A 17,670-nucleotide genomic window follows, 5' to 3' on the forward strand; every position below is an offset into this window, starting at 1 on the left:
AGCCGAGAATGAAGTTAGCAAGGATGCATGTGATGCCATCAAACAAACGCCAGTTATGGAAGAACTAGATGCAATGCCTACTATGGAAGAACTTAGTAGAGAAATAGATTCTCTTGCTAACGGAAAGGCCCCAGGTGAAGATGGGATCCCTGCAGAAGTTATTTAGTATAACAAGTCTGTTCTTCTCAAACATTTATATTCACTTATCACAATCAGCGGGGAAGAAGGTTATGTCCCGATGAGTATGCGGAATTCGAGGATAGTTACTCTATATAAACAGAAAGGGAACAGAAGTGACTGTAACAATTACCGAGGCATTTCATTACTAAGTGTAGCCAGGAAAGCTTATGCAAGAGTCATCCTAAAGCGATTACAAATCTTAGCTTCCAGAATCTACCCAGAATCTCAGTGTGGCTTCAGGCCCGGCCGATCAACCGTAGATATGATCTTCTCCTTAAGACAGCTACAAGAGAAATGTCGTGAGCAGCTTTCATTGACCTTGTTAAAGCATTTGATTTAGTGAGCAGAAATGGGCTTTTCAAACTGTTGCAGAAGATTGGATGCCCCCCTAAACTACTACAGATAATTGTCTCTCTCCATGAGGAAACACAAGCAACAATCTGCTTCAACCGTAAAACATCAGAAGCATTCCCTGTTAATAGTGGTGTGAAACAGGGGTGTGTGTTAGCTCCTACATTATTTGGGATTTTCTTTTCCCTTCTGCTCAGATTTGCCTTTGAAGACTGTGAGGAGGGAGTGTATCTACATATGAGGTCTGATGGAAATCTTTTCAACATTGCTCGCCTCAAGGCCAAGACCAAAGTAAATACAGTTGTTATCCGTGAGTTGTTATATGCGGACGATGCAGCTCTAGTAGCGAACACAGAAGATGAGCTGCAGTATATAATCAACAAATTATCAAATGCCTGTGAAAAATTTGGTCTACTCATCAGCCTTCAAAAGACTAAGATCATGGCACAGAGCACTACCAACCTTCCATCCATCAGCATTGATGGTAATCCTCTCCAGATAGTTGATGACTTTACCTACTTGGGATCCACAATATGTAGCAACTTGTCCATGGACACTGAAATTACTAACAGTATAGCAAAGGCATCATCTGTCATGGCTAGATTGAAAAACAGAGTATGGAACAACGGACTGCTTACCACAAAAACTAAATTAAAAGTCTACAACACTTGTGTTATAAGCATCCTTCACTATAGCTGTGAGACATGGACAACTCTTTCTAGGCATGAATCTCGACTCAACAGCTTCCATCTCCGCTGTCTTCGGAAGATCCTTCAGAGATAGGGTATCCAACACCGAAGGCTTTCATCGTGCAAGCACAACCAGCATCTTTGCACTCCTGAGTCATCGACGTCTAAGATGGTTGGGACATGTCAGGCGCATGGAACCTGAACGGATACCGAAACAACTGCTGTACAGAGAACTTCAGGAGGGTGTGAGGCCAGTGGGATGACCGCATCTTTGTGTCAAGGATGTCTGCAAGAGAGACCTGACCAAGACCAGAATGAATCAAAGTTGCTGGGAAAGCATTGCAGATGACTGTGTCAAGTGGCAAGCAACTGTGCGCAACGGCGTCAAGCTCTCAGAGGACGAACACACACAGGAACAAATCAGGAAGCGGACAAAGCGGAGAGACAGAGCGGCTTCTGTTCGAAGACCCTCAAATTTCACATGTCCAAACTGCAGTAGGGACTGCCACTCTCAAGTGGGACTTTTTAGTCACAGCAGACGCTGTAGACTCTGAACCAAACATGCTACACCATCATCCCTCAAGGATGGACGGATGCCATTATTATTATAGATTTTGGAAAAGTAATTATTTATTGATAGTCATTACTTTACATCATCATCTTCTGGCCCTTGACTGGGTCTGTTGGGGAAAATAAGCTGCTCCAGCTTTTCCATCCCTCCCCCACATTTCTCTCTACATTGTGTCCACCTTCTTCTCTCTTCTTATTGTGTTCTTTCACTCCAATGACCCAACTTTAAATTGCTCAAAATTCATCTTTCTTATATACACTGATCAGCTTGGCTTTACAGTCTCTCCCATTTTTCAATTTTTTTATTCACCCACATGCTGCCTCAAGTAAGTTTGTGAGAACTCCTTGTAAGTTTGAGAGTATTTGTGAATACTCTCCCTTTTGAGAGGCAATACAGTTGACTATATTACACTAGGAGTCAGAACAGGAGGAATGTTAACTGCTTTTATAACATTATGTAACCTATGGACATTTGCATGCTAAATCTATACCTGTGACTATCTAATTGGTGTTTTATTTTTAAATTGGGCAAATTTTTATCTCTGACATTAAAATCAGTTTCTGGAATATGCAAAATTCTATATTGACAAACGTTTGAGTCACACTGTTTGTTGTTATCTTAGTACCTTTAAGAAATTGCTCATGCCATTGTGCATATTGTGCAGAGCCATCTTTTAATGAAGGAGTTTTTCAGTAATGTACTGCAAACATCTTGGTACAAAGTGAGAGTAATATACAGGAAAGGAGGCTAAACGTAACCTGAGTCTGGTTTGGGCATAGGAACAATAAGATTATAAGAGGGTTGGATATGATGCTATGCAGTCTCCTAGGCAACATCTGTTAATGACAAGTGCATTGAAAAGTCATCAAGCTAACACAGGGGACTATCACAATCCCCATACTTGACATCAATGAAATTTTCAATTACTGCTGCAGTGGGGACTGGACAGTCATAATGACACCATGGAAGGATGAAAATCCATTGCCGTTAGTAATCCTGCCGGGTCATTCCATACCAAGTGGTTCAGGAAAAAAATAACTGCTTGCTTGACCATGCTGAAAAAATTTATATTTGCTGGATGAATTCTCTAATGTTTAGTGGGTTTAAAAACATTTTTAAATTTTTTTATTGTTTATCCTTTAGAAACAGCAGCCATCTTTGTTTCAGGCTGCAAGCAGTTTTTTTGCATTCACAAGCATCTGCAGTTTTTTAAATTATTCAACAATGGGTTGCCCCTGACCTTTCAAATAAGAACTGTTTAGTTCAACACTCTTTGGACTAAAAGTTAAAACCATGCTCACCTAGCTGAATGTATTCCTTAATAAATTTGTATTGGCTCATAGTTATTGGTCGCGTGCAAAAAAAAAAGAGTTTTGAACAGTATTTTTCCAAAGAAGCAGTAATTTATCAGGCTTAATATTTTTTGTGCTATTACATTACATGGCATAATTACTTTGTGTACAGCATTGATGGTGAGAAGCATACACTTTAAAAAAAATACAGTATTTTAAAAAACTGATTTTTTGAATTTTTTCAATCTTTGACGTGCTATATATTTGTTAGGGGACCAGATAAAAATCTGAAAATTACACACTTCATAAGCCTTTAATATCAAACATCAGTATAAATTACAGCTTTGAGATTCAATCGGAAGGAAAAAAAAAAAAAAAAAAAAAAATTGGTCAGAAATATGTCTCTTAATACCTACAATATCCGGAATAATGGAATAAAGTATATCTATTATATAATTTAAACAAATGAAAGAGCACTTGAAATTAAAGCAGTGAATGATTATCTATTGAAGCAATCCTCTGCAGGATGTTTCAAAAGATTATCAGTTAGCATCTTCAAATCTATGAAGACTCACAGACAAGCCAGTATAAGTCTGTGTGTTGTCTTTCCCCTTCCACCACTGTCTGTGCACTCACACTCAGTTAACAATGAGCTCTTGAAGTGTGCAGTTTAACAATGGAGTCTTGGTGTTCTATTGGTGTTCATATTAATGAAGCTTTCCATAAGTGTGTGTGTGTGTGTGTGTGTGTGTGTGTGTGTGTGTGTGTGTGTGTGTGTGTGTGTGTTTCCTATAGACATTATTTTACCTGAAGATTATAGTGAAGAAAAAAAGTGTTGGTTTACTTAAGAGTTGGCTCAGAGGTCAATCAACTTGAAAGTCCCATAAAATTAAATACGCAAAGAAATTTCCTCACCTTTTTGGCCATTCATGCTTGAACACATTTAAGAAACATAAGAAGCCTATAACAAAAGGTCTGAGAGAAATAATGTTTCATTATGTGATTATTATTCTAAAAATAAAAGCCCTTTTATCAATATAATACCAGGAAAGTCAATGTGTCCAACATGTTATTCTAAGATATTTGTCATTGACAAAGAAAGGGATGGAGATAGGTTGGATACAGAATTTTGTGACCCATCAGAAACTATTTAAAAAAAATGGATTTTGTTTGTGAAATCATAGGTGTATGGCCTGCTGGTAAAATTAGGAAACTAAGCGAAGAAAAGACATCTTGCATTGAATGCAAAAATTGAGAAAATGGCAACTACTGTCCAAAAGAATTTGGAAGTCTCATTTCAAAAGAAAAGTTGCAGTAAAGTAGATGGAAGCTGTAAAATTTCTCCAACTGAATATGATGATCTGATAGAAAAGCTGAAAACTAAATGTTATATTTCAAACAAAGAGGATAAAGTTAAGATTATCTGTTTACTACCAAACTCTTGGAGTTGAGCAGAAGTTGGTTATGAATTTAATGTGTCAGAACATTTGGTCAAATTAACAAAGCAGTTAGTAAAAGAGCAGGGAATTTTACCTGCATTACAAAAGAAAACTGCATCTAATTTCATAGATGAAAACACAATCGAAAAGGTTATTAGGTTTTATGAAGATGACAATGGCAGCCACGTGACGCCTGGCAAAAAAGATAGTTTTTCTAAGGTTCAGAGACAAAAAAGGGTTAATATTGTGTAATTTAAATGACCTTTTCACTGAAATCAAAAACAAGAATCCTGATATTAAAATTAGAAGGTTGAAATTTCGCAAGCTGAAACTGAAATGGTGTATTGTTGCAGGGCCATATGGCACCCGTAACATTTGCATTTGTTTGTATCACCAGAATGTAAAGTTGATGATAGATGGGTCCAATCTTGCAGTTGACTATAAAGACCTTTTGGAAGTTTTGGTTTGCAACATTGACAGTTGCAGTTGCATGATCATGGGAAAATGTTAAGACTGTCCAGACAAACAAGCTTTACTTCATGTATTCAAAGAATCGGAAGAAGACGATTTGATGTCTGACAATATAGAATACAAACAGTGGATGACACCAGACAGAATGGGAATCGTGACATTACAAAACCATGAGAAGAGGTTTTTGAAGTGTTGGTAGCTAACCTTGAAAACCTGAAAATGCATCATATTATTGCCAAAGCTCAAGGTAAATTTCTGAAAGACAAAGAGCTAACCCTGGCAGCTGATGAATGCTTAGTTCATGCCAACTTCACTGAAAACTATTCCTTCATTTTTCAAGATGAGGTACAAAGGCACCATTGGGTAAACAAATGGGCCACAGACTGTTCATTTTTGTTTTATTATAAAGATAAAGATAAACTAGAATGTCACAGTTTTTTGTCATAAGTGACTAATGTGAACACCATGCTACCGCAGTGCACACTTTTCAACTGCAATTCACTGCATAAAACAGCTCCAGTCTTCCATAAACAAACAGATCTACTCAAGTGATGGTGCTGCAAGGAATATATATAGCACTTTTTTTTTTGCATCATGCCATGGAAAGAATGCTTATGATGGCATCGGAGGTACAACAAAGCGAGCTAATGCAAAACCTAGTCTGTAGTGGACGTATGAGAACCAGATCTTGACACGTCAATAAATGTTTAAATTCTCTAAAGAACAGGTAAATGGATTGCCTATGTTTTTATAAAAATGTGAGGAAATACAAGAACTCTATGTCATTGTCTTGGAGGAAAGATTCAGTGCTTGTCAGAAGATTAAAGGCACCTGATCTTTTCATTGTTTTATGCTTCAGTCACATAACTTGCTCGAGTGTAAGTCCACATCAACATACCATGATACTGACAAGGGAACCTCCCCATCGCACCCCCCTCAGATTTAGTTATAAATTGACACAGTGGATAGGCCTTGAAAAACTGAACACAGATCAATCGAGAAAACAGGAAGAAGTTGTGTGGAACTATGAAAAAGTAAGCAAAATATACAAACTGAGTAGTCTATGTGCAAGATATGTAACATCAAGGACCATGCCAGCTGACGAGCGCCGTGGTCCCGTGGATAGAGTGAGCAGCTGCGGAACGAGAGGTCCTTGGTTCAAGTCTTCCCTCGGGTGAAAATTTTACTTTCTTTATTTTCCCAAAGTTACGATCTGCCCGTTCATTCATTGACGTCTCTGTTCACTGTAATAAGTTTAGTGTCTGTGTTTTGCGACCGCACTGCAAAACCGTGCGATTAGTAGACGAAAGGACGTGCCTCTCCAATATGAACCGAAAACATTTGATCACAAGGTCATAGGTCAACCGATTCCTCCACAGGAAAACACGTCTGATATATTCTATACGGCACTGGTGATGGCATGTGCGTCACGACAGGAATATGTTGTCGACCCACCTCACTTGCACACTTGGCGAATGGGTAAAAAGATTCTTCTACCTTGCCCAATTTAGGTTTTCTTGTGGATGTGATAATCACTCCCAAAAAAGTGATGAAAACATAAGAGTTTGTCACATAAACTGCAACAAATGAATGCAACAGTTTCACAGTCGCACAGTTTTCCCTGTGCTCTGTCAAAACATGTTTTTTACGTTTTCAAATGTTTCCGTGTGTAGACCGTCAAATCCTGCATATGTCCAAGCAAATCTGAACATGTCCTGGAATTTTGGAGAGCGAAGTTGATTATGTGTGAGTGTCTGAACTTTGATAATTGTCTGAAAATAAAAAATTAAATTTTTCACTCGTGAGAAGGCTTGAACCAAGGACCTCTCATTCCGCAGCTGCTCACGCTAACCACGGGACTACGGCACTCATTAGCTCATACCCGCCTTGATGTTGCTTATGTTGCGCATGGACTACTCAGTTTGTATATTTTGCTTATTTTTTTCATAGTTCCACTCAACTTCTTCCTGTTTTCTCGATTGATCTGTGTTCAGTTTTTCAAGGCCTATCCCTGTGCCAACTTATAACTAAATCTGAGGGGGGTGCGATGGGGAGGTTCCCTTGTGAGCTTCACCATTGTGGAAAACTTGTACCACTGACACTTCCAAATGAGGACATAGTGGCTTGTGTTTATGGCAAACAATGGTGGAGTGCTGAAGTTGATAATATTGATTGTCAAAACCAAGATGTACATTTTATATTTTACCAAGGCCCTTGTTTAAAAAAGTTGAAAATGGTTGAGTCTGGATGCCTGTCAAAAATGTACTGAATAAGCTGTCTCCCCTGGAGTTATAGTTACAACTGGGTGAACTTTTAACCTGATGCCCAAACTGAGTGAAGAAATTTCTCTTTTGTTCAGTGAACAACATAGTAAAAACAAATAAGGTGAGAGCAAGATACCGTAATTAATTATTGTAGATATGCTTAAGTTATGTAACTGGTACACTTATATTAGTCCAGATATTGCAAATATTAAGAAACTTATTTTGGACTCATATTGGTGATATTTTCATAACTTCCCACTGAATCTCAAAGTTGAAATTTATACAGTAGTTTGATATCATAAAGGTCTATTAAATATGTAATTTTCAGATTTTATCTGGTCCACTAACAAAGATATTTTAGGCCAAAGAATGAAAAAATTGAAAACATCTATTTTTGAAAACAGAGCATTTTTTAAAGTGTAAATTCCTTACCATTGCTACTCAATAAACAGTAACTATACTGTATAGTGTAATAGCACAAAAAAATATTGAGGCTGAGAAATTACTTTTTCTGTGGAGAAACACAGTTCAAAAATTGAATTTTTTAAATTTGTGATCAATAACTTCGAGCCATTAAAAATATATTAAGAAATATGAGGCATATTTTTAAGTAAGTACTGTTTTGAAATTAAAAAAAGACATGCTAAGATATCTCAATAATTTTATTTTTACATGAAAGCCTGTGCATGGAGAGCTGCATCAAACCAGTCTCAGGACTGAAGACAACAACAACAGCAACAACAACAACAACAACAACAACAACGAAACCCTGTACCTTAATCTACTTTTCTACATAATTTCCGTCAATATTGAGGCACTTGTCATAACGTTGTATCAATTTTTGAACACCCTCCACATAGAAGTCTGCCATCTGACTTGTTAACCACTGCATCACCACTGTTTTGACGTCATCGTCTTGAAGATGCTGACCACCCAGGTGTTTCTTCAAGTGCAGGAACAGATGGTAGTCACTGGGCACAAGATCGGGGCTGTACGGAGAATGATCTAGAGTTTCCCATCGAAAAGATGTGATGAGATCTTTGGTCTGATTCGCCACATGCGGACGGGCATTGTCTTGCAGCAAAACGATGCCCTTGCTCAACTTCCATGGACTGTTGCTTTGTTTCTGGTTTGACTTAGGTCACCCATGTTTCATCGGCCATAACAATTTGGCTTAAGGAATCATCACCATCATTGTGGTACCGCTCAAGGAAAGTCAATTCACTGTCTAAACGTTTGGTTTTGTGCACATCCGTCAACATTTTCGGTACCTAACGTGCGCACAGTTTCCGGTAATTCAAGTGCTCGGTCACGATGCCGTACAAAACACTACAAGAAACATTAGGAAAATCATCCCACAAGGAGGAAATCATAAAGCGTCTGTTTTCTCTCACCTTATTCTCCACTTCCTGCACCAAACTTTCATTAATGACCGAAGGAATTTATAGTCCATTGTGTGCTGAGCTAAATGCTTCTGATCTGATATGTCTGGGGCAGCCTATTACTGAATAATTTAAGAAACTACAGATTATTGTAAATGCAAAAGAGTGCTCTTTGCCTGAAACTAAAACGGCCTTTGTTTCTAAATGATAACCAATAAAAAAAAATTAAAATATTTTTGAGTCCACTAAACATGAGGAATTGCCCAGTGAATGTCAGATTTTTCTGAGATTGTCAAGCAAGAAGTACTGGACCTGCTGTATTGCTTCACATCAGTGGTTTTCACTCTGCCATTTGCATAGAATTTCTGCTTGGCACTTCCAGTTCACCGTGAATGTAGACCAGTGGGTGCAGCACTACGCAGCCAGGGAAATTCACTTATGATATCATGCAACCTTTGGTGGTTACAAATGACACAATAAAAGCTGTGGGCTACATTAATATTATTGTTGACAAGTTGCTCCTTTTGATAGAATAACCTTTTACATTTCCTGTAAGGCCAGAGTTGTGTTCATGCTAGCTAGAGAAATATGTTGGTGAGTGTCAGTCCCCCAAATTTATCAATGTTTACCCTACTGGCATTTCTCAGAATGACATAGGAAAAGTTACAGATGGGCCTCTTATAATCAACAGGACTTGTGCAACCTATTTGTGGGTAGCAGGTGCCATTGTAAAATTCATCCAAGATTACCTACACACATGTTTATGGCAAACATGGAAGAACTCGCAATTTGGTGGCATAATGTTCTGGCTGTTGAGAGTATTTATTTTAGTAAAATGCCCATCTTATCTATAATAACAGAAGTACCTACCACGCAACACATTATCTATCTGAATTGTATTAACATTTTCAGTGACAGCAGTAAATATATATACACCATTGGAATTACAATGTATAAACTTTTTCCCCCAATTCAGTGGCATTGATAATTACCACACCATACCTCATGATGAACAGAGAAGTAAATAATGAATCAAGCAGTTTTATTCTTTATTATTCCCAAATAGTACATGCTGACTTATTTCATTTTTAAGTCAAAAAAATTGTCACCTAAAGAATTAATGCATGTAAAGCATAAAACCTGAGGATGTTGAGGTTTTACTGGCTACCAGTGCAAAGATATTGAACTCTTTATTTGTTTTGTGATAACTGGCTGGGAAGTATCTATGGAGCAGAGTACTGAAGTGACAAATACTTGTTAAATAACCTGCAGCACAAACAGCTGCACAGACTATGTGATGCTGTGTCAGTGTAACAGAGCAGGGTTTAAACTATGTCGTGGTATGGCCTACATGTCCTATTAAAGAATGATTACAGGATTCTGGTCATTTGAAATCCATCTTCCTGCTCTTCACAAATTATATCCTAAGAGATGTGGAATAGGACTATCAGTTGGATTTTTTTATTTTAGGAAAAAATATGAATTGAGTATTTCATAGCTGCTTGTTGTTGTTGTGGTCTTCAGTCCAAAGACCGGTTTGATGCAGCTCTCCATGCTACTCTATCCTGTGGAAATTTCTTCACCTCTGAGTAACTGCTGCAACCTACATTGTTCTGAATCTGCTTAATGCTTTCGTCTCTTGGTCTCCCTCTGTGACTTTTACCCCACCCATTTCCCTCCGGTGCTAATTGGTGGTCCCTTGATGCCACAGAATGTGTCCTACCAACCGATCCCATCTTCTAGTCAGGTTGTGCCCTAAATTTCTCTTCTCCCCAGATCTGTTCAATACCTCCTCATTAGTTATGTGATCTACCCATCTAATCTTCAGCATTCTTTTGTAGCAACACATTTCAAAAGCTTCTATTCTCTTCTTGCCCAAACTATTTATCATCCATGTTCACTTCCATACATGGCTACACTCTATACAAATACTTTCAGAAAAGACTTCCTAACACTTAAATCTATACTCGATGTTAGCAAATTTCTCTTCTTCAGAAACGCTTTCCTTGCCATTGCCAGTCTAAATTTTATATCCTCTCTGCTTCGGCCATCATAACTTTTTTTGCTCAACTGCTCTTCCAGGTCCTTTGCTGTCTCCGACAGAATTACAGTGTCATCAGTGAACCTCAAAGTTTTTATTTCTTCTCCATGGATTTTAATTCCTATTCCAAATTTTTCTTTTGTTTCTTTCACTGCATGCTAGATCTACAGATTAAATAACATCGGGGTAGGCTACAACCCTGTCTCGCTCTCTTCTCACCATTGCTTCCCACTCCTGCCCCTCAACTCTTATAGCTATTGCCTGGTTTCCGTACAAATTGTAAATAGCTTTTCGCTTCCTGTATTTAACCCCCACCACTTTCAAAATTTGAAAGGGATTCTTCCAGTCAACATAGTCAAAAGCTTTCTCTAAATTCTATAAATGTAAGTTTGCCTTTCCTCGACCTATCTTCTATGAGAAGTCGTAGGTTCAGTATTGCCTTGCGTGTTCCTACATCTCTCTGGAACCCAAACTGATCTTGTGTCTGTGTATGTGTGGATGGATATGTGTGTGTATGCGAGTGTATACCTGTCCTTTTTTCCCCCTAAGGTAAGTCTTTCCGCTCCTGGGATTGGAATGACTCCTTACCCTCTCCCTTAAAACCCACATCCTTTCGTCTTTCCCTCTCCTTCCCTCTTTCCTGACGAAGCAACCGTTGGTTCCGAAAGCTAGAATTTTGTGTGTATGTTTGTGTGTCTATCGACCTGCCAGCGCTTTTGTTTGGTAAGTCTCATCATCTTTGTTTTTAGATATATTTTTCCCACGTGGAATGTTTCCTATATATATTCCTTACTGTCATTTCTTGTTAACAACCTTAGCTTTTTCCCAAGGATAAGCATCTTTCACTCAGTTAATATCCGGCAGAAATCAAACCTGCATTTGGATCGGATTTCCCTAACTCTTGTGCAGAAAGGTGTACAGTATACTGCTCCATCCATTTTCAATAAACTACCACTCGAATTCAAATATCTTAGCAGTAATCCATGCGCATTCAAATCGAAACTGAAGCGTTTCCTCATGGGTCACTCCTATTATGTCGAGGAGTTCATTGAAAAATTAAGCTGCTTCTTGTTTAAGCAAGAGTTAATATAGGCTTATTTAAGCAAGAGTTAATGTAGGCTTATTTAAGCAGGAGTTAATGTAGGCTTATTTAACTAAGTGTTAATATAGGAACCACTGTAATTATATTACTGCACTGGTCGTTTTTGGGTAAATGAAGAAATTTTTTCTATTGCTGTGCATTTTTCTTTCTGAAGCAATTTTCAAAGGTCTGCTTTGAAAGTGGCTTGACAGTGAAAATTTTGCATAAGGACAGAAAACAGAAGATTGTATGAAGTCAACAAATTACAGTCTGTACGGTAAAATGTTATCAATCAGGAAATTTGTGGTGGCTGTTGACTCTGTTGCAATTAAAATAATTATTAGTATATAGTGTAGTAAAATTTGACATTCAGTAGAAATAGCAGGTTTTTGTAGAATTCTAAGTGTGTTGTTGCACTTATTGTCCAGTACTCTGATAATTTCTCATTATATCACTTCTTCTATTTCTAGATATACAGATTAATTAATATTTTATTGTCTAACTTCTCTAGTGTCCTAAACCAGTCATTGCTGCAATCCATGGTGCTTGCATTGGTGCCGGTATTAACTTGGTGACAGCAGCGGACATTAGATATTGCACTAAAGATGCATGGTTTCAGGTGAAAGAAGTTGCCATAGGTATGTGAAATGATTTTCCTCCTTTTTATTTACATTTAAAGGCACACACTAACCATGTGCAACTGTTGATTCTGGTCTCCAAAATGGAATTGTGGTTTTTGTTTGTATGTAATTGGTTGTTTGTGTTCAAAGTTATTAATTCATTTACCTGAAACTTGTTATATATTTAGATTGATTTTTGTGCATTTACAGTTATCAAGGTTGATTTTGTTGATGAAATTTTATAACTGGTGGCTTAATTTGGCTATATACAAGTTATGCCGAGGTTGAAGAATTTGGGTAATTCCTGACGTTTTCAGTTAACATCATTTTCTGTCAACCCCATACCTGACTTTCCCCACTCCCTGCATGGTCTCATCTGTCGAGATCTTCTTCAGAAGCTGTTTGTTCACAGGCAGCTTTCTGAATAAGTGAGGCTAATAACAAATGGCAGTACTGTTGAATATAGAGGGGGAAGAAATGATCCTGAAGTTATATATTTGAAATGTGTAAAGAATTCACAAATGCTTAAATCTATTAAAATACACACTGTCACTAAAACCAAGCAATGTGAAATAGCTCCACTAATTATAAAACCACTCTTAACATAAATACTAGTTTATTTTTCCCTGTCTCCTTTCCAAACTTAATGTCTTTGCCATGTATAGGCTACATGATATCCCTAAATTCTTACTTGAGCTGAATTTGTCTAAACCTTATTATTTAGCATGTATTTGACTGATGCTAATAATGTAGCTAGTTCATAAAACACATTTTTCTTAAATTAGATATTCAGAACTTACAATTTATAAAAACTGCATGCACTTGAAGATTTGACTTGCTAATTACTGTTTATTTTTATTTTTTAAATGATTTTATTATTGGCATCATGTGACTCAGTGACTAAAAGATAAATTGCCAAACTACAAGCCAAAAGTTCTTGGATTTGTAGCGACGCTGCCGCGCGCTAATTCAAGCTCGCTGGTGTGTGTGTGTGTGCTGTGCGCGTGTGTCAGTGCTGTGGTGTGCGGTCGTAATTACTGTACATGACGTCAGTGTAGTTCCGCGCCCAGCCTCTAGAGGCGCTGTGTTTTCTAGCTTTTATATAGTTCTGTTTATTGTTATTATTCCTTGTTTTTTGAGTTAGTGAGTAGTTCCGTGTCTCCTGACTGGTGTGGACGAGTACTGTTTTCTCTCCTAACTACGGAAGTTTCCGAGGATTAAGGATCCTCTGTATAGGCCGGAAGCAAATTTTATAGCTCCGATCTGTCCATGCATGCCGGGCGTCGTCAGATACGTGCTCGCAATAAAGTTATTGTTGCTCAACTGAAGGTCTTCATTCTTCCGAATCACGTTAAGCAAAGGTCGGACAGCCACCAGTTTAGCTGAACCCGACAAGTTGTGACCCCAACGTGATTCAAGCAGAGACCGACATGATTAAGAAGAAGCAGCCGTGAGCTACGCAAGTAACGAGCACATAATGACCGAACAGCAGGCCATCTCCAGGATTGCAGTCCGTTTGCCGCCATTCTGGCCCGACAACCCGGTACTCTGGTTCGCGCAGGCAGAGGCAAGTTTTAGCTGCGCTGGAATAACGGTCGAAGCAACTAAATTTGCGCTGATTGTGAGCCAACTCGACCGACGTTATGCAGCCGAGGTGCAGGACATAATCACAGCACCGCCCGAGGCTGGAGCTTATGCCAGGCTAAAATCAGAGTTGATTCGGCGGGTGGCCGCGTCACAAGAGGACCAGATACGTCAGGTTCTGACACAGGAAGAAATTGGCGACAGGAAGCCTTCTCAATACCTGCGACATCTACGCAGCAAAGTTGACACCGTTACTGTGCCAGACAGTCTGCTCAGAACGCTGTGGAGCAGTAGGTTGCCGCAGCAAATAAAAGCCATAATCGCCTCACAAACGGACATGCCGCTGGATGACGTGGCGCAGCTAGCAGACCGGATTCAGGACGCGATCACACCTGCTCCGGTCAGCGCAGTCGCGGCGTTGGACAACAGTGCAAACAGTACCGCGTCTGTAGCATGAACCGACCATTATTCTCTCGCTGCCAAGGTTGAGCTTTTGTGCGCCCAGGTCAGTGCGCTGCTGGCACGTGACGACGACAATAATAGAAGAAGCCGATACAGACGGCGGCGTTCGAGAAGCAGATCTTCCGGCGGTACTACCACTCCACAAGGCGAGGTACTGTTGTGCTGGTACCACCGACGATTCGGCGATCAAGCAAGGAAGTGCACATCGCCATGCTCGCACCCAAACGCCACCGGCGGTCGACAATAGGCGCAACCGACTGCCAGTTATCCTCCAAGCGCCTGTTCGTTACCGATAGGAGTTCCGGCGTTAAGTTTTTAATTGACACTGGGTCGGACCTGAGTATCATACCACGAACAGCCATACATCGTTGCCGGCCGCCAACTGCCTTCCGTCTGACGGCTGCCAACAATTCTTCCATCGCAACATATGGCACACAGAGGATGGAGCTTAATCTCGGCCTATGTCGCGCGTACGAGTGGAATTTTACAGTGGCTGACGTCACGGAGGCGACTGTCGGGGCTGATCTCGTCGCGCACTAGCACCTGCTGCCGGACGTCGCGAACGCACGCTTGGTAGACAGCGTCACTGGCTTAGCAGTCACGGGTTTCCGTCGCAACACCGCAACGCACAGTGCCAAGTTGGTCCATGCTACAGAGGGTGAGTACACTGAATTACTGCTTAACTATCCGAACTTGACCAGGCCACCCGGCGCTCCTAGGTTCATACCACATGACACGGTGCATCACATTCAACGACTGATGGTCCCCCAGTAGCATGCCGACCTAGGCGTCTCGCTCCGGACCGATTGAAGATAGCGAAGGCAGAATTTGACGCCATGATTCGCGAGGGCATAATGCGGCCATCCAAGAGCCCGTGGTCCTCCGCATTACATCTTGTTCTGAAGAAGGGTGGAGCTTGGCACCCATGCAGTGACTACCGTGCGCTTAACGTGCGAACAGTACCGGACAGATATCCCGTTCCGTTACTGAGAGATTATAATCACGCTTTACATGGTGCCACGGTGTTCACAGTTCTGGACTGCGCTAAAGCGTATACACAGATTCCGGTGGCCAATGACGACATTCCAAAGACTGCAATAATAACGCCTTTCGGTTTATTTGAAAGCAAATTTATGACTTTTGGTTTACGCAATGCCGCTCAGACCTGGCAAAGGTTTATAGACTCGGTTCTCCAGGGGCTGCCGTTCTGTTTCGCCTAGCTGGACAATGTGTTAGTGTTCTCTGCTGACCACAATCAACACCGACAACATCTGTGAGAGATTTTCGAGCGATTGGAGCGTTACGGTGTCGTCTTGAACGTGGACAAGTGTATTTTTGGGCAGTCAGAGGTGACATTTCTTGGCCATAAGATTTCTGCTGAAGGCTCTCTTCCTCTGTCCGAGAAGGTGGACGCTATCTTGCAGCTACCCCGACCAACTACGATAAAAGAATTACGTCGGTTTTTGGGGATGCTCAATTTTTATCGACGACACCTTCCGCATGCTGCGGAGCTGCAGGAACCTTTGACGGCGGCATTATCAGGCCCCAAAGTAAATAGCAAGTCTCTGATACAGTGGACAGAGGACATGTGTTCTGCGTTCGAGGCAACAAAGAAGAGCATGGCCGACGCGGCGCTTCTCGCACACCCATGGCTCGACGCGCCATTAGCAATTGTCGTAGATGCGAGCCAGACGGCGATTGGTGCCGCGTTACAACAATGGTCCGACAACGCATGGCAGCCACTGGCGTATTATTCCCACAAGCTTTCGCCTGCACAGAGAAAATGGAGCACATATGACCGTGAGCTCCTGGCAGTATACCAGGCAGTGAAATATTTTCGCCCCCAAGTGGAAGCGCGAACTTTCACGATATATACAGACCACAAGCCACTCACGTTCACCTTCCGTCGGAATAGTGTCAACTGCTCTCCCCGTCAATTTCATCACCTTGAGTTTGTGGCCCAGTTTACTACCGACATTAGACATATTTCTGGGATCGACAACATTGTTGCGGATTGCCTTTCACGGATCAGCAGTGTTTCCAGTACCATAGACTTTCCTGCACTGGCACAGGCACAGAGAGACGACGAAGAACTCCTTGCCTATGTTAAAGACACGGCTTCCGCATTGCAACTGAAACTCGTTGATGTTCCGGGGGAAGATACACAGCTATACTGCGACGTTTCTCGCGGCCGACCTCGTCCCTTTCTGACGCCGGCTTTTAGAAGACAAGCCTTTGATATAGTACATGGATTGTGCCATCCCGGGGTACGCCCGACATTCCGCCTAGCATCGCAACGATTCGTGTGGCCAGGCATGCAAAAAGACTGCCGCGAGTGGGTCCAATCTCGTCTTCAGTGCCAACTCTGCAAGATTAACCGTCATGTACACGCATCGATCGGCGATTTTCCGGATACCACCGCCCGCTTTGCGCACGTTCATTTAAATGTAGTCGGACCACTTCCACCTTCGAACGGGCAAAGATATCTGTTTACAATGATCGACCGTTTTACGCGTTGGCCGGAGGCAGTGCCGGTGGATAATATCACAGCAGACACATTAGCTTCCGCTTTTGCAATGACTTGGTTGGCAAGATTTGGATGCCCACTACATATTACCACTGACCGCAGATGGCAATTTGAATCAGACCTGTTCTCACAGCTGGCCAAGTTTTGTGGTTACACCCACCATAAGATCACAAGTTATCACCCAGCAAGCAACGGAATGATCGAACGCTGGCACCGTTGTTTGAAGGCTGCGCTGATGTGCCACGAAGAAACCTGGACAGCCGCACTACCAGTGGTCTTGTTAGGCTTACGGACGACTTTCAAACCAGACCTGGGGTCGTCAGCGGCAAAACTGGTTTATGGAGAAACACTGCGCCTTCCTGGTGACTTTGTAGACGCCGATGCCACAGAGACAGTTGCTACTGGCCAGCCGGATTTCTTGCGACGATTGAGGGACCATGTATCAAAGATTCGCCCTCCGAAAGCCACACGTCATGGCAAGCCGCCCACTTTCGTGCACCAGGACCTGGAACAATGTCGTCACGTCATGCTCCACACTGAGGGCATTAAACCGCCTCTACAAGCTCCTTATTCTGGTCCATATGAAGTGCTACGGCGCAGTGCCCACACCATGGATATCCTAGTGAATGGCAAAACCACGACTGTTGTGTTGAATGGGGTTAAACCTGCGTATGTTTTTCCTGACACCCCACTAGTGGCACCTCGTCGTAGGCATC

The 17,670-nt window shown here is 41.1% G+C and overlaps 1 protein-coding gene across 7 annotated transcripts in view; it reads left to right on the forward strand.

Moving 5' to 3' along the window:
• Positions 1–17,670, forward strand: part of LOC126457347 (delta(3,5)-Delta(2,4)-dienoyl-CoA isomerase, mitochondrial) — a 93,610-nt gene that overhangs the window by 54,775 nt on the left and 21,165 nt on the right. For all 7 annotated transcript variants that reach the window (XM_050093573.1, XM_050093575.1, XM_050093571.1 and 4 more), the window contains exon 5: positions 12,273–12,399. In XM_050093573.1, the coding sequence (XP_049949530.1) occupies positions 12,273–12,399 (127 nt within the window). The remainder of the gene's footprint in view (positions 1–12,272; positions 12,400–17,670) is intronic.

The sequence above is a fragment of the Schistocerca serialis genome, chromosome 2, assembly GCF_023864345.2.
Source record: "Schistocerca serialis cubense isolate TAMUIC-IGC-003099 chromosome 2, iqSchSeri2.2, whole genome shotgun sequence".
Lineage (NCBI taxonomy): Eukaryota > Metazoa > Arthropoda > Insecta > Orthoptera > Acrididae > Schistocerca > Schistocerca serialis.